Source organism: Anomaloglossus baeobatrachus, chromosome 3 (genome assembly GCF_048569485.1).
Source record: "Anomaloglossus baeobatrachus isolate aAnoBae1 chromosome 3, aAnoBae1.hap1, whole genome shotgun sequence".
Taxonomy (NCBI): domain Eukaryota; kingdom Metazoa; phylum Chordata; class Amphibia; order Anura; family Aromobatidae; genus Anomaloglossus; species Anomaloglossus baeobatrachus.
In genome coordinates this window covers 40,028,492-40,054,979 of record NC_134355.1, presented here as the reverse complement: position 1 = coordinate 40,054,979, position 26,488 = coordinate 40,028,492, and the positions used below count along the sequence as shown (strand labels likewise).

Below are 26,488 nucleotides of genomic sequence, written 5' to 3'. Positions count from 1 at the left end.
ACTATCACTATATGTGAGGCCATAACCATGGATACCTAAGGTCCTGCAATGCCCTGCAGATGAGGTAAGTGAGATAATTAATCAGGAGAACTATACTACATTTCTAATTGGAAGTTGCTTGTGCTAATACATACTGGGATAGGATCTTGGAGATGGGAATACCCCTTTAAACAGCCAGCCGACCAGGTATTTGGCAAACATTTAAGAATATGTGTGGTAACGACCCATGACGTACTGGGTACGTCATGGATCGTGTGCCGGTAAGCCCCGCCCCCTGCCGTAAAAAAAAAAAAAGAAGTTTTAAAAAATAAAAAAAAAAATAAAAAAACCTAAAAAAGTTCAAATCACCCCCCTTTCACCCCATTGAAAATTAAAGGGTTAAAAAAATAAAAAATACACACATATTTGGTATCGCCACGTTCAGAAATGCCCGATCAAAATATAAAATCAATGAATCTGATCAGTAAACGGCGTAGCGTCAAAAAAATTCCAAACGCCAAAATTACGTTTTTGGTCGCCGCAAATTTTGCGCAAAATGCAATAACAGGCGATCAAAACGTAGCATCTGCGCAAAAATGGTACCGTTAAAAACGTCAGGTCGAGACGCAAAAAATAAGCCATCACTGAGCCTCAGATCCTGAAAAATGAGAACACTACGGGTTCTGGAAAATGGCGCAAAACGTGCGCCACGTTTTTTGGACACGCTAGTGAATTTTTTTTAACCCCTTAGATACAAGTAAACCTATACATGTTTGGTGTCTACAAACTCGCACCGACCTGAGGCATCACATAGATACCTCAGTTTTACCATATAGTGAACACAGTGAATAAAATATCCCAAAAACTATTGTATGATCACACTTTTTTTGCAATTTTTCCGCACTTGGAATTTTTTTGCCGTTTTCCAGTACACCATATGGTAAAACGTATGGTTTCATTTAAAAGTACAACTCGTCCCGCAAAAAACAAGCCCTCATATGGCAAGATTGATGGAAAAATAAAAAAAGCTACGCCTCTCGGAAGAAGGGGAGCAAAAAACAAAAACGCAAAAACGGAAAGTGCCCAGGGGCTGAAGGGGTTAAATGTGGATTAGCTAGAATTCCCCTTTAAGGATCTAATAAAAACAATAATTTTATGAATTTCAAACCCAAAAAAATAAATAAAAAATAAGGAAAAAAAAAAAATACTTGGTGACTCACCTAAGAGCCTTATGTTCTAAAGCCACTTTGTGAAGTAAATCGTCCAGCACAGCCTTATCTTGGGTCCAGCTCTAAAACAAAAAAAAAACAAAAAAAAAAAACCAGACCATGAGAGAAAACTGGTGATTAAAACATTTTATGTAAACAGTTCCTTATAATAATAGAAGTTCCACTAATATAACTACTAAACAGCGCCACCAGTGTATCTGGGTTGTGTCTGGTACTACAGTTCATTCACTGTCAATTGGGGCTTAGTTTCTTTCTCAAAGCCCGTACCAAAAAAAATAAAAAATATATTTAAAAGACATGTCGAGAAGTAGAAAAACATGGCCACTTTCTCCCAAACAGTGCCCCACCTTTGTACTTTGCATACCCGAGCATGTTAGTGCCCGCTCATCACTAGTTACCAGTACTGAACACCCGAGGAGGATAGTGCCCGCTCATCACTAGTTACGAGTACTGAGCACCTGAGCATGGTAGTGCCCGCTCATCTCTAGTTACGAGTACCGAGCACCCGAGCATGGTAGTGCCCGCTCATCACTAGTTACGAGTACTGAGCACCCGAGCATGGTAGTGCCCGCTCATCACTAGTTACGAGTACCGAGCACCCGAGCATGGTAGTGCCCGCTCATCACTAGTTACGAGTACCGAGCACCCGAGCATGGTAGTGCCCGCTCATCTCTAGTTACGAGTACTGAGCACCAGAGCATGGTAGTGCCCGATCACTAGTTACGAGTACTGAGCACCTGAGCATGGTAGTGCCCGCTCATCTCTAGTTACGAGTACCGAGCACCCGAGCATGGTAGTGCCCGCTCATCACTAGTTACGAGTACCGAGCACCCGAACATGGTAGTGCCCGCTCATCTCTAGTTACGAGTACTGAGCACCCGAGCATGGTAGTGCCCGCTCATCACTAGTTACAAGTACAGATCACCCGAGCATGGTAGTGCCCGCTCATCACTAGTTACGAGTACCGAGCACCCGAGCATGGTAGTGCCCGCTCATCTCTAGTTACGAGTACTGAGCACCAGAGCATGGTAGTGCCCGCTCATCACTAGTTACGAGTACTGAGCACCTGAGCATGGTAGTGCCCGCTCATCACTAGTTACGAGTACTGAGCACCTGAGCATGGTAGTGCCCGCTCATCACTAGTTACAAGTACAGATCACCCGAGCATGGTAGTGCCCGCTCATCACTAGTTACGAGTACCGAGCACCCGAGCATGGTAGTGCCCGCTCATCTCTAGTTACGAGTACCGAGCACCCGAGCATGGTAGTGCCCGCTCATCACTAGTTACGAGTACTGAGCACCTGAGCATGGTAGTGCCCGCTCATCACTAGTTACGAGTACTGAGCACCTGAGCATGGTAGTGCCCGCTCATCACTAGTTACAAGTACAGATCACCCGAGCATGGTAGTGCCCGCTCATCACTAGTTACGAGTACCGAGCACCCGAGCATGGTAGTGCCCGCTCATCTCTAGTTACGAGTACTGAGCACCAGAGCATGGTAGTGCCCGCTCATCACTAGTTACGAGTACTGAGCACCTGAGCATGGTAGTGCCCGCTCATCACTAGTTACGAGTACTGAGCACCTGAGCATGGTAGTGCCCGCTCATCACTAGTTACAAGTACAGATCACCCGAGCATGGTAGTGCCCGCTCATCACTAGTTACGAGTACCGAGCACCCGAGCATGGTAGTGCCCGCTCATCTCTAGTTACGAGTACTGAGCACCAGAGCATGGTAGTGCCCGCTCATCACTAGTTACGAGTACTGAGCACCCGAGCATGGTAGTGCCCGCTCATCACTAGTTACGAGTACCGAGCACCCGAGCATGGTAGTGCCCGCTCATCTCTAGTTACGAGTACTGAACACCAGAGCATGGTAGTGCCCGCTCATCACTAGTTACGAGTACTGAGCACCTGAGCATGGTAGTGCCCGCTCATCACTAGTTACAAGTACAGATCACCTGAGCATGGTAGTGCCCGCTCATCACTAGTTACGAGTACCGAGCACCCGAGCATGGTAGTGCCCGCTCATCTCTAGTTACGAGTACTGAGCACCTGAGCATGGTAGTGCCCGCTCATCACTAGTTACAAGTACAGATCACTCGAGCATGGTAGTGCCCGCTCATCACTAGTAGCAGACTATGAAAAATAAATATGGTAGTCACTTTGCTCCAAGTATCTCCAGTAATTCCACCTTGTTGATGAAAAACTTCCTATAAAGACCACACCCTGAAACAATAGTTCTACCAAGTCATCACAATGGACTTTGTATTTTGGCATTTTTTTTGTGTGTAATTCGCGCACTAAGTCTTCACAGGTATAAAACACAGAGAATAAGTTTGGCGTTCAACCTGAACATCGGCCATGACTATAGGGATGGCAGTTGCACACGGGTCACAGGGTATTTTTGCAGCTGTCGGAATAAGTGATGGGTGACCTTCATAATTATGGTGTTCAACCTAAAAATTGGGGCATGGAAATAGGGGGCAGAGACTGTAATTGCACCTGGGTCAAAAGGCCGAGGGTTAATGCTGGCGTTTCAGTGCACCACAACTCTTCATAGCTCGTGAGCACTCCTCGGTGGACTTCTAAAACATGGCACTCATCGCGAAGGGGCATGGACAAGGTGGACAACTTGAATTTTCACCAGGACCATTGATCTTGAGGGGGTCCAAAATGTTTTAAACCATAAGAAGAGTCCAATGCTATATGCATCATGGTTGTTCTTTGGTGAGCCATCAAAGGAAACTAGTAAACCAGATGGTGACCACAACTTGAGGTGAATATGGTCCGGGGCACCGATGGAGGTCCATACCCAGAGATCAGCGACGATGATGGGGGTCACAGTAATATATCAGTGATAGAGGATAGCTCAGAGCTCGATGCCATCTATTCTGAGGAAACCTTGACGTGAAGGACGTCTACATCACCACAGCCTTTCTGTAATCGCCACAAAGGAGGCGCACACCTCCGCATGAATAGCCTTGAATAGATCTCTGAAGGTTTGCCAAGTATGGCTGACAGATTAAGCAATAAAACACACAAGGAATGCAACACGACAAGACCACAGTGTGACAGAAGGCTGGAGAGAAAAACAAGGCCCCGGGCAATGGGTATTGTGCTCCGCCGAGCTCCCCAGTCCCTCCCCTGAGGCCCTGCACACATTATTTGTTTCTTCTGTCACACAAGTATGCACGAGGGAGAGGTATCCACAGATAAGCGGCATACAAGTCTGGACAGAGGAGACAGAACGCAACTTGCTGAAAAGAAAAAAAATAAGCAAAGTATCCAACCCAGAGATCGGATACACACAGACTAATGCAGCAATGAAGGCAATGTGGGTCTCCATTCACCAGTCTATATCTAGAAGATAGCCACATAATAAGCTGAGTCACTACATAAATGCATCTTACATAGGCACTGATCCTGAGTTACCTCCTATATTATACTCCAGAGCTGCACTCACTATTCTGCTAGTGCAGTCACTGTGTACATTACATTACTGATCCTGCATTACATCCTGTATTATACTCCAGAGCTGCACTCACTATTCTGAAGGTGCAATCACTGTGTACATACATTGCTTATCCTGTACTGATCCTGAGTTACCTCCTGCATTATACTCCAGAGCGGCACTCACTATTCTGCTGGTGCAGTCACTGTTTACATACATTACTGTTCCTGTGTTACAGCTTTGTATTATACCCCAGAGCTGAACTCACTATTCTGCTAGTGCAGTCAGTGTGTACATACATTACATTACTGATCCTGCGTTACATCCTGTATTATACTCCAGAGCTGCACTCGCTATTCTGCTGGTGCAGTCACTGTGTACATACATTACATTACTGATACTGAGTTACATCCTGTATTATACTCCAGAGCTGCACTCACTATTCTGAAGGTGCAATCACTGTGTACATACATTGCTTATCCTGTACTGATCCTGAGTTACCTCCTGCATTATACTCCAGAGCAGCACTCACTATTTTGCTGGTGTAGTCACTGTGTACATACATTACTGATCCTGAGTTACATCCTGTAATATACTCCAGAGCTGCACTCATTGTGTACATACATTACATTACTTATGTGTTACATCCTGTATTATACTCCAGAGCAGCACTCACTATTCTGCTGCTAGAGTCACTTTGTAAATTCATTACATTACTGATCCAGCACAGATCCTGAATTACCTCCTGTATTATACTCCAGAGCTGCAATAACTATTCTGCTGGTGGATTCACTGTTTACATACATTACTGTTCCTGTGTTACAGCTTTGTATTATACCCCAGAGCTGCACTCACTATTCTGCTAGTGCAGTCAATCTGCACATACATTACATTACTTATCCTGTACTGATCTGGAATTACCTTCTGTATTATACTCCAGAGCCACACTCACTATTCTGCTGGTGTAGTCACTCTGTACAGACATTACTGATCCTGATTTATACTCCAGAGCTGCACTCACTATTCTGCTGGTGCAGTCACTCTGTACATACATGCTTGAAATTTGCATTCTCAAAATATCCATTTTTAATAGTAGATCCAATCCTAATATTGCAGGGCTCTGATGCCATGCTCACGTGTCTTGACTTGTAAACTGTAAAATCCCGCAAGTATCACTTCTGTACTTCTGCCAGTGATGTGCAGTTTAAAGTGCTACAAATTCGTACAAAGATCAGCCATAATCAACCTATTCTCTTAAGTACAAGATCTGATTTTTGCACTTTTTTTTTTTTTTCCTTCCTCCCCTTCTTCTATAGGCCCTGTCACACACAGAGGCAGATCTGTGGCAGATCTGTGGCAGATCTGTGGCAGATCTGTGGCAGATCTGTGGCAGATCTGTGGCAGATCTGTGGCAGATCTGTGGCAGATCTGTGGCAGATCTGTGGCAGATCTGTGGCAGATCTGTGGCAGATCTGTGGCAGCAGTGAAATTGTGGACAATCAGTGCCAGGTTTGTGGCTGTGTACAAATGGAACAATATGTCCATGATTTCACTGCAACCACAGATCTGCCAAAGATTTATCCCTGTGTGTGACGAGGCCTTAAGAGCTTTTTTTTTCTTCTTTGAAACAGTTTTGGAAATCTCCAAAAATTGCCCCCACAAAAGGAGCGTTTCCTGAAGTGGTGTCCACTAGAAAACGTAGAAGGCTATTTTTTTCCCTTGGCCTCTCATTCACTTCCCGGGCCGCTCATTACCTTCACGCAATATGCACTGCTTCCCCCACCCACCGGTGGCTATCAATGGTTGCAGTCAGACAAGCCCCCACATTGAGTGACAGCATGTCTGACGCTTCCAATCAGATGCCAGTGTGCGGGTCTATATCGTACAGTAAAATAAATAAAAAAAAAAAATTTGGCGCAGGATCCTCCAATATTATGATACCCAGCACAGCTAAATCCCAATAGCCGAGGACTGATTTTCTCAGACTGGGGATACCCATGGTTATTGGGTGCTCCCAAACCTAAAAATATCAGCCTGCAGCTGCCCGGAATTACCGCATCCATTAGAGGCCACAGTCCCAGCACTTTGCCCAGCTTTTCCCAATTGCCCTGGTGTGGTGGTTATAGGGGTAATAAGGAGTTAATGGCAGCCCACAGCTGCCACTAAGCCTTAGATTAGTAATGTAAGGGGTCTATGAACCCCCCCCCAATCACTAATCTGTAAGTGAAAGTAAATAAAAACACAAAACAACCAAAAAATCCTTTATTTGAAATATAAGACAAAAAAAACACCGTTTCACCACTTTATTAACCCCCAAAACACCTCTGCAGGTCTGACGTAATCCACATGAGGTCCCACGTTGCTTCCAGCACTGCTACATCTGAAGCTCACAACAAGCACCATAGAACATGACTGCCCGCTGTGAGGTTCAGGCAGAGACTGAGCTGCGATCAGCGGTGATGTCACTCAGGTTTGCCGCGGCCACAGCTGGAGTCCTCCAGGTGTCATCTCAAATCACCTGAGTGACGTCACTGCTGATCACACGGCTCACTTTAGTTGCTGCCTCACAGCGGCACTCACTGTGAGCTTCAGATGTGGCAGTGCTGGAAGTGTTGTGGGACCTTGTGTGGATTACGTCAGACCTGCAGGGGTGTTTTTTTGTTTTTTTTTTAATTACCGTATTTAAAATCACAAAAAAGCAGCATGTGGTTCTTCTTAGTTTGATACACAGCCAAGATAAGCGCACGGCTGGGGGCTGCAGCCTGTAGCTGTATGCTTTATCTGTGCAGGGTATTCTAAAATGAGGGGACCCTTTGCCATTTTTTTTTTTTAAAAAGTATTTATTTTTCCATCACTGTAGGTACGCAGACAGTGTGTATGATTACAAGTAATCACAGACGCTGTCACACAGGATGGGGGCGCAGTCTGACTGCAACTAATCAGACGCTCGGACTGCCGGTGGGTGGGGGAAGCAGTGAATATTCATGAGGGTTAAAGAGCGGACCCAGAAGTAGTGTTACAGCCACGTGGGAGACTAAGTATAATGCTCCTGCTTTATTCTCCATTTTCTTTTCATTATCTGGATGGCCGAATCCAGATAGTTACGCGGAGTTCTCCAAGAACTCTGTGGTCTGTGCACAACGGATGCTAGGTATCCAGTATGTACAGTCATGGCCAAAAGTTTTGAGAATGCTACATATATTAATTTTTACAAAGTCTACTGCTTCAGTTTTTCTAATGGCAATTTGCATATACTCCAGAATGTCATAAAGGTTGATCAGCTTAACAGCAATTACTTGCAAAGTCAATATTGGCTAAGAAAATGAACTTTAACCCCCAAAACACATTTCAACATCATTGCATTCCTGCCTTAAAAGGAGCAGCTAACATTGTTTTAGTGATTGTTCAATTAACACAGGTGTGGGTGTTGATGAGGACAGGGCTGGCGATCAATCAGTCATGATTAAGTAAGAATGACACCACTGGACACTTTAAAAGGAGGCTGGTGCTTGGTATCATTGTTTCTCTTCAGTTAACCATGGTTATCTCTAAAGAAACACGTGCAGCCATCATTGCTCTGCAAAAAAATGGCCTAACAGGGAAGAGTATCGCAGCTACAAAGATTGCACCTCAGTCAACAATCTATCGCATCATCAAGAACTTCAAGGAGAGAGCTTCCATTGTTGCCAAAAAGGCTCCAGGGCACCCAAGAAGGACCAGCAAATGCCAGGACCGTATCTTAAAACTGTTTCAGCTGCGGGATGGGACTACCAGCAGTGCCGAGCTAGCTCAGCAATGGCAGCAGGCTGGTGTGAGTGCTTCTGTACGCACTGTGAGGCGGAGACTGCTTGAGTAAGGCCTGGTTTCAAGGAGGGCAGCAAAGAAGCCACTTCTCTCCAGAAAAAACATCAGGGACCGACTGATATTCTGCAAAAGGTACAGGGAGGGGACTGCTGAGGACTGGGGGAAAGTCATTTTCTCAGATGAATCCCCTTTTCGATTGTTTGGAACATCTGGAAAACAGCTTATTAGGAGAAGAAGAGGTGAGCGCTACCACCAGTCTTGTCTCATGCCAACTGTTAAGCATCCGGAAACCATTCATGTGTGGGGTTGCTTCTCAGCCAAGGGAATCGCACCACTCACAGTCTTGCCTAAAAACACAGCCATGAATAAAGAATGGTACCAGAATGTCCTCCAAGAGCAACTTCTCCCAACTGTCCAAGAGCAGTTTGGCGCCCAACAATGCCTTTTCCAGCATGATGGAGCGCCTTGCCATAAAGCAAAGGTGATCATTAAATGGCTCATGGAACAAAACAGAGATTTTGGGTCCATGGCCTGGAAACTCCCCAGATCTTAATCCCATTGAGAACTTGTGGGCAATCATCAAGAGACGGGTGGACAAACAAAAACCAACAAATTCTGGCAAAATGCAAGCATTGCTTATGCAAGAATGGACAGCGATCAGTCAGGATTTGCTCCAGAAGATGATTGAGAGCATGCCCGGGAGAATTGCAGAGGTCCTGAAGAAGAAGGGTCAACAATGCAAATATTGACTTGCTGCATTAACTCATTCTAACTGTCAATAGAACGTTTTGGTCTCATAATATGATTGCAATTATATTTCTGTATGTGATGTAAACATCAGACAAACACAATTAAAAACCAGAGGGCAACAGATCATGTGAAAATATCATTTTGGTGTCATTCTCAAAACTTTTGGCCATGACTGTACCCCAAACTTTACAGTCCGGGTTTACCCATCACTAGTCACAACTCAAAAAGCCACTCACATTTGGAAAATGAATTTGGGTGGAAATTTTGAGACCATGAAGGGCTGTTAATCACATGTGATGGATAACAATGCTTCTTGCATATGAAAAAGAGTCCACAGACCCGGATCGTGGCATCTACAGACCTCGCCTAAAGCCGATCTGCTAATCTGTGATTATCTAGGTGATGGATGTCTTTTGGTGTGCAAAAATAAAAAAAAAAAAAAAAAAAAGCAATAAATTTACACCCATCGTTCCAATCTGGACCCAATAATCAGACCTTCATGGGGTCAATCGTGTGACAAGGAGGGAGGATCTTGTCTTACAGTGTCCCTTTAAGTACGTTCTTCCAATTTTTCATGGGTAGTGGAGAAAAAGTAGCTCACTAGCCAGTACAGAAAGGCACTGCCTTATGCTTGTCTCCTTTATGTTATCAAGTAGGAAAAGTGGAAGTGCCACGACTCGTGGATCATGCTACACATGGGTCTGTACAGTGGCAGTATGCACTCAACTATAGGAGCTTTTAAATTAGAAGTATAACAATAAAAGCCATATAAAAATTATATTATATATATATATATATATATATATTTATATTATATATAATAAAGTCTAAGATGACACGAGTTAACTCTTTAAAAAACGAAAGCAGCTAGTTAGTTACTGCTGTGTAAATAGGGTCTCGTATTAGAATCTCCAGCGTGGTGACATGATTTATGAGGATTATAATTCACCGAGATAAACATCTTGACTGGATTGCACATACGGCAGCAGAAGAAGCCTGATCTTATCTACCTGTCGTGGTTTGGGGATCTAGTAAGCACCAGCAGTTTATGCACTAATTGTTACAACACGTTTCACATTCTTCTGCACTTTTCCCCCCACCACCCTCATCAACCTTCCAAAGTTTCGGGTTATGTACAACAGTTTCGGTCTTAGGGGTGCACCATATGCACCTGTCATGCAGTAAATTGCTACATAGCTCCATCGCTGCTGGCTCCCAAAACTACCATCAAACAGCTGATTTTGCTGGATATTCCCACCCCCCGGCTGCAGGGAAAGTGAAACGTTACATGGTGGACCTTTAGGTAAATGGCCGGGCATGTGAGTCATGGACAACTCAAGTCCTCCAGAGAGCATTCTTTTTTTCTATAACGATTTTGCCATCTTTGGATACCCCCTCGCCCAATACATATGTGACGCCCTGGCAAAACCAGCTAGTCACCCGCATAACACCTTCCCTCATTAGGAAACACACAGCCGACCTAGAAACCCTAGTCACCCCCCCCCTTAGGGACAGAGACACACCAGTGGGCGTGACCAGGCGGTTGGGACACGCCCACCCAGGGGTCTAGACAGTTCGGGGCGGGAGAACAAGCAGTCTAGTTTGTAGTTCAAGTTGAGAGGAGTGTGGGCTGGAGCTAAGTGTAGCTCCAGCAGAGGAAGTTCAAGTTGAACGGTGCCAGAGTAGGAGCCCTGGTGCCTTGGTTAGGAGGCAGATGGTGGTCTCCGTCAGCAGGAGACGGGAAGACGGCTCGGCAGAACAGAGGTGGACCGGGATAGGGTTGTAGCCCGCCGGTACCGACACGGGAAACAGACCCGGAAACCGGAGCACAAAGGGGGGTACTCTGACCCTGAAGCCAGAACCGGAAACAAGCGGACTGGTTAGTTCACCGATTGAGGTCAGGACTAGAGGTCCTGTCCCACCCAAAGTCCCTCATAGAAGACAACAGCTCACCGATAGGGATAAGAGGTCACCGCCAGGGCCCATAGATCCCACGGGCCAGCATCTGCGGGCACGGCTCCTCAGGCCACATCCAGCCAGGAGCGGACTCCTGAGTTTAACACTAGGAAGTCCATCTTACACAAAACAGTGCAGAGGAAAGGATAGAAACCACCAACCGGGTTGTGAACCCGAATGCAACCGGCCGCGGCACCGGCCACCAGCACCTTGGTTTACCAGATACTCGTGTGGTTTATTAACCGTGAGTAAACAAACACTCCCTGCAGTCTCAATACCCTGCACTGAGACACCGGGTCCCGGGGAAACCATCCCTACCCACGGAGGGGTTAACAACTAGCTGCCACAACATTTCCCCCGGTGTGCCCACAACAGCAGCGGTGGTGTCCACTTCACCACGCACCGTGGGTGGCATCACAAACTTAATACGGCCTAGCCTGCACATCTACGTCCCGCCTTTTTTATTCGGCGTGTCCGTGAGACCCCCGGGTCTGGAGACCCTCGAGCCACCACCCCAGAAGGCCCGGATCCGAGCAGCACCGGCTGCTGGCACGGGGGTGGCACACATATGCACCTCTATACATTTGAGAGTGCACTGTGCCTCCCCTGCAGCGGTCGAACCTCTCGGATTCGGGGGTCTGCTGTGGCTCGAGGGTCTCCGGACCAGAGGGCTTGCGGCCACACAAATGTAAAAGGGGGGGGGAACCATTTACAGAGTTCGTGACGCCACCCATAGTTCTCAGTAAAGGGAGTACCGCTGCTGCCGATGGGAGTACCCGGGGGAGATGGAGCGTGGCAGCCAGATTACGTTCCTTCCATGGGTAGGGAAGGCCCCGGGACACTGGATGGGTGAGATGCTGGTGTAGGGGAGCGCAGGGCTGGTTGGAAGCAGGGGAGGATCATGTACTCACTCAGGCAGTATTGGTGATGATTCGACCGCAAAGCAGACTGCCAAGGTAAACCAAGTCTCTGGGTGCCGCTGCCCTCTTCAGGGAGCTTGTTTGGGTAGCTGTCCCCTCTGGTACTGCCGGGTGGTCCGGAGCCTGCCTCCGTGCACAAATTAGAAGTGTTCTGGTGGCCCGTTGGCTTAAAGCTGTCCGGGCCCCGCTCCCTACTTGTTGGTGGTGGAGCTGCGCTCTCAAGGGCTCACGCTTGGGATTTCTGTGGGCTGCGTGGGTTGGAAAGCCCTATCCCCTTCATTGCGCTAGTGCCCCTGATCTCTGAGCATCCTGGGGACAGTCCATAAAGTCACTATCCTCCACAGGTTAATTGCCGGGTTGCCTGAAGCTACTCCCCGCTCTAGGATCCAGTACCCTGCCGTGCTTTCGGTCCCAGACCAGTTATTAGACTCAAGCTGCTGACCATCCTCCAAGACCAGGTCTAGGCACCCAGCCTCAATACCCTGCGACCGGGTCTCCGACTCCTCCGGGCCCAGACCACCATCTGCGACCCAACCTGTAACCCCCAGGGAGCCGCACACTCCCTCAGCTCCTCACTACTCGAGAGCTACCACTACTTCCCTCCCACCATTCTGCCTGACCCCTAGGTGGGCTGCCCTATTCCAGCCAGGCAGCCCACTGGTGTGTCTGACAGGATATGGTGTGAGGTGTGGTTGGGATTTTGGATGCTGATGGAGGTGGTACCTTAGGTTGGGAACCCAGAACCATGGGGGTTGAGCCCTGCACTAAAGAGCAGCAAGTGCAGTACCCTGTGACGCCCTGACTAGTCCACGGGAGTCACAGCACAATCCCAGGGATTCTAACACAATACATTTTCCTTTGTGACACATTGCGCTTTACAATAGTGGTAAATTTAGACAGATTTTTGAAAGAAGAATTAAAATTTAATGTTCTCCAAGGAAGATGACAAAACATTTAGTGACTTTTTTCCTCACTACATTGAGGGAAAAAAAAAAAAAAAAAAAGAAAGAAAATAAAAAAAATGTAAAAACTACATCTCACAAATTATTAAAAACTACATAGTGTACTGCTGATATAGGAGGGCGTTTTTTTTTTTGTTTTTTTTTTAAAAAAAACAAAGACATTGGTGATCATTGTTTTTTACCAACAGGTCAGGAACATTTTTTTAGTCTTTCCCTCCACACTTAGACTATGTGCGCACGTTGCGGGGTTTTTTACCGCGTTTTTGGCTCAAAACTGAATGCACTTCCTTCCCCAGCCAAGCCTATGAGATTTCATTTTTGTTGTCCGCACAGTGCAGTCTTGTTTGCCTGAGTTTTTGAGCTAAAAAAATAAAATAAAAATGAACATGTCAATTCTTTTCTGCGTTTTCCACCCATGCAATGCATTGTAAAAACGTAGCAAAATGCAGAGATCAAAAACGCAGCCAAAAACGCACAAAAACTTGGTAAAACGCGGTGCATTTTTACCGCTGCGTTTTTGTACGTTTTTTTACAGCCAAAAACGCTGCATCTTTGTGGTCACAAAAAAATGGCAACGTGTGCACATAGCCTCAAGGTTTTTTTCACCCGTCCAAGATTCCCAATCCGTGTATGGGTCGCAACGTCTGTGAAATAGTTCAGACTCCTGCTGGGAAACCTGCGGCCGTTTTGGACGTTGTTATCCCTACTCAGACTGTGACCTATGAAGTCACACAGCATGGCGACAATGGCCCCATCTGTGGTGCTGTATGTACCCTATGCATGTATGTAACATATGTATGTATGTAACATATATACGTTAGTAGTGTATGTAACATGTATTTATGTAACATATGTATGCAAAGTATGTGTGTATGTAATGTATGTGTATGCATGTAATGTATGTAATGTATGTAACATATGTATGCATATAACATATATGTTAGTAATGTATGTAACATGTATTTATGTAACATGTATGCAATGTATGTGTGTATGTAGGCATGTAACGTATGTATATATGTGTATGCATGTAACGTATGCATGTAATGTATGTATGCAACATATGTATGCACGTAACATACATACATTACTAATGTATATAACATGTATTTATGTAACATGTATGCAAAGTATGTATGTAACGTATGTATGCATGTGTGTATGCATGTATGTGTATGTATGCATGTATGTATGTATGTATGTGTATGCATGTAATGTATGTAACATATGTATGCACGTAATATATACGTTAGTAATGTATGTAACATGTATTTATGTAACATATGTATGTAACGTATGTGTATGCATGTAATGTATGCATGTATGTAACGTATGTATGTATGCATGCTCATCAACTGTTAAAATCAAATGGGACAGATTTATCACAACTATCTATAGGAAAAAGTGTCTGTTGCCCAAAGCAACCAATCACAGCGCAGCTTTCATATTGACAGAGCTGTTTAGAAAATGAAAGCAGAGTTCTGATTGGTTGCTGTAGCAAATAAAGCTTGACAACAACAAAAACCTAGCGTTTTCCATGGCAACTAGAGCACAGAAATACATTTTATTTTTTTTTTTTTTTTAACAACTTAGGCAAAAGTTGCTCTCTGGTTACCATGCACAATAGACCTTTTGTGTGGACATATACTGTATATATGAAGTGAAGGAAATAGAAAATGTGGAACCATACCGTAGGAAAAAGCATGAACTCGCTGAGGGAGTCATGTGTCTCAAATGGAGTATAAGCCTTAGATTCCGCTGCAAGAGAAGACAAGTCCTCGGTCATCAGCACACACAAAACTATTTACATTTAAAGTCATAGCTCAGGCTGCACATATACTATATATACACCAAATTATCCCACCAATGAACACTGAGCATTAAAGGAACAGTACACTGAAAATAAATAAATAAAATCACATCATCACAGGAAGGGGGGGGGGCATATTTTTTGCGACACGCTGGACTTCCTGCCTATGGACGCTGCATATAAAACAGCTTGGAATGCCACTGACCCCCTAAAGGCAGGGGGATTCGCATTGTTTTTTCATGTCTTCCCCTCTTTCTTTTTCTCATATTTAGTGTGACTCTGATGAAGGTCTCAAATGACCGAAACGTCATTATTAATTATTAATCGATTGAAAAAATTGAAAGATTTTTTTCTCTTTTTTTTGTTCACACAATCGAGTTAATAAAAAAAAGTTTCTTTTTGCACGCAATCCTTTACGAGTGCCGAAATTTTTCTCTTTACTATGATTATTTTTTACAACATAAATTGTACTGTAAAAAAAAAATAAAGGAAGAATAGAAATATAATTCCACCATTGTTTGTTTTTTTGAGTTTCATTTTACGCCAAATTTTGTTTTTTGTGCCCTTGAAAATGAGAACAGGATTCTCCAGGTCACTACAATTGTGGCTATACAGAAGTGGTGCAGTATTTTTAAACCATTTTTATTTTAGCGCTTAATTTTTTTAAATTATTTTTCACCACTTTCACTGTGTATTTCTTTTCACTTACAGGGTTAGTAAGGCCGGTTTCACACATCCGGCTTTTTGCCGTTTTGCCGGATGCGGCGCTCTCCCGTACAGTTAATACAGTACAGTGACAGCGCTGTAACTTCCGGGTCACATGCGCCGGTCACATGACAGCATGTGACCGGCGCTTGTTGCGCTGTCACTGTACTGTATTAACTGTACGGGAGAGCGCCGCATCCGGCAAAACGGCAAAAAGCCGGATGTGTGAAACCGGCCTAATGGTGAGGCTCTCATAGACCCCTTCCAATTACTAAACTCAGGCTTGATGACCTCTGATTTTTTGACATATCACAGCTGTCATTAACCCCTTATATTACCCAGATTGTCACTGCACCAGGGGAATCACGGTGAGTGTATGAGACAAACAGCAGACGCAATCACGTCCCATCAGAGTCTGCTGTGTGGAGTCCATGCACCAGAGACTGGAGCAGAGAACCGGGAGCGAGGATAATGTGTTTTATTTTAATGTGTATGGGACTTATGCCTGTATATTGGGGGCTATGTGAGGGCTCACAATGTATATACAGAGGCTATGTGGGGCTCATACTCTATATATAGGGGGGCTCATACGATATATAGGGGGCTGTGTGGGGCGGCTCATACGCTATATAGGGGGGCTGTGTGGGGGGGCTCATACGCTATATAGGGGGCGCATACGCTATATAGGGGGGGCTGTGTGGGGGGCTCATATGCTATATAGGGGGCGCATACGCTATATAGGGAGGGCTGTGTGGAGGGGCTCATACGCTATATAGGGGGTGCTGTGTGGGGGGCTCATACGCTATATAGGGAGGCTGTGTGGGGGCTCATACGCTATATAGGGGGGCTGTGTGGGAGCTCATACGCTATATAGGGGGGCTGTGGGGGGAGCTCATACGCTATATAGGGAGGCTGTGTGGGGCTCAAAAGCTATATAGGGGGGGCTCATACACTATATATGGAGGCTGTGTGGGGGGGCTCATACACTATACAGGGAGGCTGTGTGGGGGCTCATACGCTATACAGGGGGGTTGTGTGTGGGGCTCAAACGCTATATAGGGGGGGCTCATACACTATAGATGGAGGCTGTGTGGGGAGGCTCATACGCTATATAGGGTGCTGTGTGTGGGCTATATTGTATATAGGTGGTTTTCACACACTTAATTATGCTCAATACTAAGTGATACAAAATTTATTTAAAATAATTAGAATATGTTGATATTAATATTGAGCCCTCCATAACAGTCTCGGTCTCTCGTGGCCCCTGAAGAAGAATCATGGCCCACTCCTGACTATACTAAATTCATACAATGTTCAAAGTGTTGCTATTTTCATTAAATGGGAAAAAAAAACAACTTTATTTTTGTGACACGATGGTCACGATTCAAATTGTTTTAGTTAGAAAACTGACATAAAACACGTTGAAAACATTTTGACACCAGTTGGAAGTGGCTCCATTAAAATAAGTGGCGCTAGGATGGGATATGACGTGGCTATACCCGCCGGTCAGAGTCAACATAAGTGCCAACGTTTCTTATGTTAGAGAAGCTTCTCCAGCGCCCGACGTTTTTTGGCAGATACTGTACTGAAAAATATGGAATTATCAAGATTTTCTTTTAAACATTTAACAACTTTTTTTTAAGTTTCTTTTCTTTAGACTCGCTGGTGGATCTGAGCTTGGGATTTCGGCATCACTGATAGAATATACTGCATTACTGAGGGGAAATGTGCCCTCCTTAGATCCCCAGTCATCGTGAAACCTTTTGGAAACCCTAGATTGCTTTGTTTGGCCACCAAGTCAGAGAGAAGGGGGACTGGGCACCTAAAACTGACCGAAAACATAAGACCGCACTTCCAGATTCCCCCCCCCATATACATGAGTGCTCGATCCAGCGGAGCATCCATATACTTTGATCGATAGAGGTGGGGGTGGAAAGACGGAGGAAATAGGAAAAGAAATTGCTTTATATATGGTAACTCCTCAAAAAGCAGTTACCATATATATTTGAGTATAAGCCGAGTTTTTCAGCCCATTTTTTTATGCTGAAAATGCCCCCCCTCGGCTTATACTCGAGTCAGGTAAAAAAAAAAAACCCACAAAATTCTCCTCACCTGTCCTCTGTTCCTGCGCTGTCCCTTACCGGTTTCTTCCGGACCACAGGCACACAGAACCCCTCAGTGATTGATGCATGAAGCCACCGCATCATACCAAGAAGGAGCCCATACATTCTAGCATCTACCCTGACGTCATCGCTTTACTGCAGTTGACTGCTTTTTTGGCCGCAAAGCATTCAACTGAGGCAAAGCGATGACATCAGGCGCCAGCGACGGCTCTGTGCACCTGCAGCGATCACAGAGGGGGTCTGTGTAGCAGCGGTCAGCAAGAACAGGTAAGGCTGAAGTCTCATATCACATCACTGGGCATGGCCTGACACTCTCCAGACACAAGCGGTCTCCGATGCATAGAAATACATGCAGCAGGCCCGCGCCTGTCAGGAGTGTGCGGCGGTGCAGGGTGATGCGAGAGACACCCGCAAATGTGACTCCGGCCTAAGAGGAACCGCAGGAATGGAGGACAGGTGAGAATATATTATATATATATATATATATATATATACACATATACACATATACATACATATATATATACATACATATATATATACATACATATATATATTTTATGTATTTGAACGGCATAATAAGCCTAGGGGACAAGAAGGGGACCTGAATGAGGACATTACTAAAACATGGTGCACATTGCTACAATGGGGCAAGCAAGGATGGGGGCACATTGCTACAAGGGGACCAAGCAAGGATGGGAACATTATTACAAGGGCAAGCAAGGATGGGGCACAATGCTAAAAGGGGCAAGCAATGATGGGGCACAATGCTAAAAGGGGCAAGCAAGGATGGGAACATTATTACAAGGGGGCCAAGCAAGGATGGGGCACATTGCTACAAGGGGACCGAGAAAGGATGGGGCACATTGCTACAAGGGGACCAAGCAAGGATGGGGGCACATTGCTACAAGGGGCCAAACAAGGATGGGGCACATTGCTACAAGGGGACCAAGCAAGGATGGGGGCACATTGCTACAAGGGGCCAAGCAAGGATGGGGCACATTGCTACAAGGGGACCGAGAAAGGATGGGGCACATTGCTACAAGGGGACCGAGAAAGGACGGGGCACATTGCTACAAGGGGCAAGCAAGGATGGGAACATTATTACAAGGGGGCCAAGCAAGGATGGGGCAACATTGCTACAAGGGGACCAAGCAAGGATGGGGCCACATTGCTACAAGGGGACCAAGCAAGGATGGGGGCACATTGCTACAAGGGGACCAAGCAAGGATGGGGCAACATTGCTACAAGGGGACCAAGCAAGGATGGGGCCACATTGCTACAAGGGGACCAAGCAAGGATGGGGGCACATTGCTACAAGGGGCAAGCAAGGATGGGGCACATTGCTACAAGGGGACCAAGCAAGGATGGGGCAACATTGCTACAAGGGGACCAAGCAAGGATGGGGGCACATTGCTACAAGGGGACCAAGCAAGGATGGGGGCACATTGCTACAAGGGGCAAGCAAGGATGGGGCACATTGCTACAAGGGGCAAGCAAGGATGGAGCCACATTGCTATAAGGGGACCAAGCAAGGATGGGGCACATTGCTACAAGGGGGCAAGCAAGGATGGGGGCACATTGCTACAAGGGGGCAAGCAAGGATGGGGGCACATTGCTACAAGGGGCAAGCAAGGATGGGGCACATTGCTACAAGGGGGCAAGCAAGGATGGGGGCACATTGCTACAAGGGGACCAAGCAAGGATGGGGGCACATTGCTACAAGGGGCAAGCAATAATGGGGCCACATTGCTACAAGGGGGAAAGCAAGGATGGGGGCACATTGCTACAAGGGGCAAGCAAGGATGGGGGCACATTGCTACAAGGGGCAATCAAGAATGGGGCACATTACATTTTACTCGTATCTATTTTTATTTTTTAAATTTACCCGTAGCTGCTGCATTTCTAACCCTAGGCTTATACTCAATAGTCAATAAGTTTTCCCAGTTTTTTGTGGTCAAATTAGGGGCCTCGGCTTATACTCGAGTATATACGGTAATATCCCATGAAAAAACAGAACCGGAGGAGCATTACCTTGCACAGCTAGCGCAGCTAGTCTTATATACTGATCCACAGTACAGCGCAGGCGGCCATCTAGCAAATCCTTCCTTAACTGGAGGTAATACTGGCACCTAGAGCTGGAGTCAAGAAAGCAAAAAAAGTTACACAACTCCATTCACCAATAGGGGACACATTACATGGTCATTATATTAAGAGTTCTGGGTCAAAACTTCTGGAGCCACGTTATACAAAATATCAGACTTGTGGGGGCCGGAGCCTGACCGACCCCTCAGACCCGACGTTAAGTAATAAAGCAATATCACTTTGCAGCTTTGTTTGTGCACATGTTTGTAACTATAGGGTTCTTTACAGTTCAAGCAGTCAGACTGTGGAATGTGAGGTAGTAATGGCAGACACTATAACAGCTTTTATATCAGGGCTGGAGGATTTCCTCACTACACAACATTGTTGGTTATAAATGACTTTGTGACAAAATGTAGAATTGGTGGAGGAAGGGTGAACTAGATGGACCGGGGGCTTTTTTAACCTATGTAACATCAGCCCCATGTGAGGAAGCAGAGCTGCAGTGTAAAAAAAGGGGGGTCTGATAAATCTGCATTCTAGAGATAGGAGCGAGACAGGGAGCTTCTTATAACAACAAGGACAGGATCTTCAGAAACTTTTCATGTGATTTCTATTTTGGGAACAGAACATGTTTTAATGAAAATCTGTCACATTATTCCAGTCTTCAATAGCAATAAATTATATTCAGATAACTGCTCCGAGGCCAGAGATTACGTCCCAAATACACAGTATTTTACAGATAACTGATTTAGCCAATCTATATAAGTGGTGTTAAATTACCCTGTAGTGATCCTGAGTTACCTCCTGTATTATACTCCAGAGCTGCACTCACTATTTCTGCTGGTGCAGTCACTGTGTACATACATTATATTACTTATCCTGTATGGGTCCTGAGTTACCTCCTGTATTATACTCCAGAGCTGCACTCACTATTCTGCTGGTGCAGTCACTGTGTACATACATTATATTACTTATCCTGTATGGGTCCTGAGTTACCTCCTGTATTATACTCCAGAGCTGCACTCACTATTCTGCTGGTGCAGTCACTGTGTACATACATTATATTACTTATCCTGTATGGGTCCTGAGTTACCTCCTGTATTATACTCCAGAGCTGCACTCACTATTCTGCTGGTGCAGTTACTATGTACATACATTACTGATACTATTTTACTGGTGGAGTCATTGTGTACATACATTTATTCTGTACTGATCCTGAGTTACATCCTGCATTATACTCCAGAGCTGTACTCACTATTCTGCTGGTGCAGTCACTGTGTACATACATAACATTACTTATCCTGTACTGATCCAAAATTACATCCTGTATTACACCCCAGAGCTGCACTCACTATTCTGCTGGTGCACTCACTATGTACATACATTACTAATCCTTTTACATCTTGTATTATGCTCAAGAGCTGCACTCACAATTCTGTTAGTGCACTCACTGTGTACATACATTATATATCCTATACTGACCGTGAGTTACATCCTGTATTATACTCCAGAGCTGCACTCACTATTCTGCTGATGCAGTCACTGTGTACATACATTATATATCCTGTACTGGTCCTGAGTTACATAATGTATTATACTCCAGAGCTGCCCTCACTATTCTGCTGGTGCAGTCACTATGTACATAAATTACATTAAATTACATTACTGATCCTGAGTTATATATTTTATTATACTCCAGAGCAGTACTCATTCTGCTGGTGCAGTCACTGTGGACGCAGTATTTCACTGGTTGCTCATGAGGTAGGGGTAGGGGTAAGGGGTAGAGTTATTTTCCTAAAGTGCTAGGCTCATATAAAGACCTCAGTAGTAAACATGGTGCCAGCACTAAACCTGCGGAACTGTTTGGGAGAGGTCAGATATGCAGCTTGTAAAATTGCGAGTACAGCTCTGGAGTAGAATAAAAGCTGTAACTTAAAATTATTCTTATTAAGTAATTCAATAAATTAACTCTTTATCTTTAGTAGTAGTGAGGCTGGACATCGGCTTTGGTGGAATCTCCAGAATGCAGGTGATAAATGCCGCAGTTAGTCACACGCAGCAACAACCGCAGGAGGCGTCTGTGGAGTCTGACACGGGCTGGCGCAGTTTGCACAATTTCTGTGGGAGCTCCCAGGAATGCCGGCATCAGGAGGGAGGCAGAAGGAAGATTACAGCAGGAGACACCAGCCATGTCACAGGTCAGGAGAGCCGCACGTCAGGTGTAAAGACCGAAAACAGGAGACCAATAATGGTACACGACACCGGCCGCCAGGAGAGCGGGACGAGGCCGACCTCCAGGAGAGCGGGACGAGACCGAAAGCCAGGAAGAGCGGGACGAGGCCGAAAGCCAGGAGGAGCGGGACGAGGCCGAAAGCCAGGAGGAGCGGGACGAGGCCGAAAGCCAGGAGGAGCGGGACGAGGCCGAAAGCCAGGAGGAGCGGGACGAGGCCGAAAGCCAGGAGGAGCGGGACGAGGCCGAAAGCCAGGAGGAGCGGGACGAGGCCGAAAGCCAGGAGGAGCGGGACGAGGCCGAAAGCCAGGAGGAGCGGGACGAGGCCGAAAGCCAGGAGGAGCGGGACGAGGCCGAAAGCCAGGAGGAGCGGGACGAGGCCGAAAGCCAGGAGGAGCGGGACGAGGCCGAAAGCCAGGAGGAGCGGGACGAGGCCGAAAGCCAGGAGGAGCGGGACGAGGCCGAAAGCCAGGAGGAGCGGGACGAGGCCGAAAGCCAGGAGGAGCGGGACGAGGCCGAAAGCCAGGAGGAGCGGGACGAGGCCGAAAGCCAGGAGGAGCGGGACGAGGCCGGCCGACAGGAGAGCGGAACGAGGCCGGCCGTCAGGAGAGCGGGACGAGGCCGGACGCCAGGAGAGCGGGACGAGGCCGACACTCAGATCCAGCACAGAGGAGCTCATCACACTCCTAAAGTCTGTCCGAACAGGCATCACCGCTGCACAGCTCTGGAGGCCTCCCTGAGGCTCATGGCTGTGAACCAAAAACAGCCCCACCAGAACGCATTTATAGGGTTAACAGAATAGTGAGTGCAGCTCTGGAGTATAATACAGGATGTAACTCAGGATCAGTACAGGATAAATAATGTAATGAATGTACACAGTGACTGGAGCAAAAGTGTGAGTGCAGCTCCAGAGTAGAATTCAGAATGTAACTCAGGATCTGTACAGGATAAGTAATGTATGTACACAGTGGCTCCATGAGTAGAATAGTGAGTGCAGCTCTGGAGTATAATAAAGAACATTAGAATTGGAATACATTGATGACAAGATGTCGGCCGCTTTATTTGTGCATGAAATATATCAGAACCTGTCAGAAAACGTTCTGATCCTACCCCCCCCGAGCCGCAGCCTCCGGGCCCCGTATTGGGACGTGCAGCCTCCGGGCCCCGTATTGGGACGTGCAGCCTCCGGGCCCCGTATTGGGACGTGCAGCCTCCGGGCCCCGTATTGGGACGTGCAGCCTCCGGGCCCCGTATTGGGACGTGCAGCCTCCGGGCCCCGTATTGGGACGTGCAGCCTCCGGGCCCCGTATTGGGACGTGCAGCCTCCGGGCCCCGTATTAGGAAGTGCAGCCTGCCTCTGCTCCTCGCACAGATTCTGCCCTTTTAAAACCCGTCAGCGAGCGTTACAGAATAAACACTGGATGTCCCCGGCATCACTCAGGAATCCCGTTGCCTTTATAGGGAAGTAACATGGAGGATTTTCACCCTAAAAGGTCACAATTTGTTAAAAATAACCTGTGCGCTGTGAGGCCAGTGGAGGCCAGTAGAGGCACGCCAGCAGCGGAGGAGGCCGCAAGCTGCAACCTGAAGCTCACTCTGCAGCCCGGAACTTCTGCATTCATTACTCCAAATTACAGGGAGAGGATTCCAGCTCTGCAGCACAATACATCTCCCCACCGCAACCTATAATTTAATCAGGGCTAATCCCAAATACCAGGAGAATTAGTGCATGCAAAACCCCAACACAACCTAAAGAGAAGAGGCCCGCTCCTCCCCCGCACACGGCTGCGGCCGGGAATGCTCAGTTTGCGGCTGATGGAGGCACAATAAAACAGGAGTAATCCCATCCGTAGGCCCAAACCATGGAGGAGCCAGGAAACGCCAAAATCCAGGAATTAAAGGGGCTTTCAAGGCTTTACCGAAGGAGAATTTAAAAAAGTTTTACAACTTTCCAATACATTTTGGGGTTCAATTTCTGACACTTTTTAGCATATGATTCCTGAAACACTTGTCTACATTCAAATGAAAAGTCCTGCGCTAAGCTAACACGTGTATACAATTGTATCCAGGCCAGACAACGCTCTGTGAGCTCAGCAGCCCCAACTGCAGATTGATACATTGGAGCAAACTACCAGAGAGAATTAATACTTATTTTTCTAAAGAATTTGGCTAGTTATGGAGCACTGCCAAGACTAGATACAATACCCGCTGATCTAGGCAACGCTCTGTGAGCTCACAAGACCAGACTCCAGATTGATACACTGAAGCAACTACCAGAGAGATTTAGTAGAGCATTTTCCAAAGTATTTGGCTTGTTATGGAACATTGATTGCCAAGACTGCATACAATGGCAGCTGATCTAGGCAACGCTCTGTGAGCTCAGCAGCCCAGACTCCAGATTGATATATTGAAGCAAACTAAAAGAGAATACTGCTTTTCCTAAAGAATTTGGCTTATTAGGGAGATTTGCCAAGACTAGATGCCATACCAGCTGATCTAGGCAATGCTCTGTGAGCTCAGTAGCACTGACTCTAGATTGATACACTGAAGCAAACTACCAGAGAGAATTAATACTGTTTTTTTCTAAAGAATTTGGCTAGTTATAGAGCATTGCCAAAACCGAATACAATAGCAGCTGATCTAGGCAACGCTCTGTGAGCTCAGCACCACTGACTCCAGATTGATACATTGAAGTAAACTACGAGAGAGACTTAATACTGTTTTTTCCTAAAGAATTTGGCTAGTTATGGAGCACTTCCAAGACGGGATACAACAGCAGCTGATCTAGGCAATGCTCTGTGAGCTCAAAACCCAGACTCCAGATAGATACACTGAAGCAAACTACCAGAGAGATTTAATACTGCTTTTCCTAAAGAATTTCCCTTATGGAACATTGATTGCCAAGACTGGATACAATAGCAGCTGATTTAGGCAACGCTCTGTGAGCTCAGTAGCCTGGACTCCTCATTGACGCAAATCATCAAAGAGAATTAATACTGATTTATACTGAAGAATTTGGCTTGTTAGGGAGATTTGCCAAGACTGGATGCCATACCAGCAAACTACCAGAGAGAATTCATTCTGCTTTTTCTAAAGAATTTGGCTTGTTATGGATCACTGCCAAGACTGGATACAACACCAGCTGATCTAGGCAACGCTCTATAAGCTAAATATATTTCTGATGGTTTGCTACAAATCAGTCTGGATTGCAGGCTGTTGAGCTCACAGAGCATTGCCTAGCAGCTAAACTAGGCGATACTGTGGGCTAAATACATTTCTGATGGTTTGCTACAATCCATCAGTTTGGATTGCAGGCTGTAGAGCTCACAGAGCATTATCCAGACTGAATACAATAGTCGCTGATCTAGGCAAAGCTCTGTGAGCTAAAATCAATTTCAGATGGTTTGCTACAATCCATCAGTATGGAGTCCACACTGTGCTTTATTCACCCTCCCCAGGTCCAGTGCTGAGCCTATGCTGCTGCTACCCATGTGTCTCATTATTTGGCGCATTCAGACAATTGAAGAGTGCTCCTGTACATACGAAGCGGTAGACACTCGTTTATATAGGCCTTTTATGACCAAGTTCTCGCTATGTGAATTTGGTGCATTGTGGATAGTGCAGCATTTTTTGCAATAATTAGCTAATTGGAGGTCATGTTTTGGGGGGGTTTTCGTCCGGCTACGGTTTTTGACTTTTTTTTTTTTAAATAATTCCACTTTGTTTGGAAACTTCCCTTCCCGCACGGCTTCATTCAGGCGTGTTTTGTGCATCAGATTTTCGCCTGCAGTTGGTGCACTGAGCATGGGTGCCGATACTCTCAGGCCTAGAGTCCTGAAGACTTGCGCTGTTTGCGGGAACCTGTCAGCAGAAATTTTGCCCTAAACCTAAAAGTTTCCCCTCTGCAGCTCCTGGACTGCATTCTAGCGAGGTTCCTATAATTATTCTGCCCCCTGTGACACCAAAATAAATAGTTTATAAAGTAGTACCTTTCAGTTTGAAAATCTTGTTAATGGTACACGGGGGCGGGCTGTCTGTTGTCCGTTACTGTCCCTCCTGCCGCTTTAGGCCGTCCCCCAACGCTCATTTACATACCTCAGGACACCGCCCGGTGCGTCCGATGTCTCGCGCGTGCGCCGTGCCACTGTAGCGGGATTGTGCACAGTGGGACCGCTGGTGACGTTGCGCAGGCACGAGATTATGGGCGGTGCTGTGATTTTCATCAGCAAGCTCCCGCCCATAATCTCGTGCCCGCGCTTTCCCCTCTGCCTCCACCGTTCTGCGCATGCCCTGGGCAGAGGACCAGATGATCGGTGGTGTCCTGCTCCGCTCCTCCCATCTATTTCCTGCTCCAGGGCTAGATGGGAAAGAGGTGACGTCGGGTCATCTGGCCAGGGCACGCGCAGAACGGTGGAGGCAGAGGGGAAAGCGCGGGCACGAGATTATGTGTGGGAGCTTGCTGATGAAAATCACAGCGCCGCCC

At 46.3% G+C, this 26,488-nt stretch overlaps 1 protein-coding gene across 1 annotated transcript in view; it reads right to left on the bottom strand.

Annotated features, from left to right (window-relative positions):
• PTPN14 (protein tyrosine phosphatase non-receptor type 14) overlaps positions 1-26,488 on the bottom strand; it is a 118,723-nt gene that overhangs the window by 30,447 nt on the left and 61,788 nt on the right. Inside the window, exons 4-6 of the mRNA XM_075337986.1 lie at positions 19,725-19,828; positions 14,743-14,810; positions 1,200-1,270 (exon numbers count right to left, since the gene is read on the bottom strand). Coding sequence (XP_075194101.1) covers positions 1,200-1,270; positions 14,743-14,810; positions 19,725-19,828 — 243 coding nt within the window. The remainder of the gene's footprint in view (positions 1-1,199; positions 1,271-14,742; positions 14,811-19,724; positions 19,829-26,488) is intronic.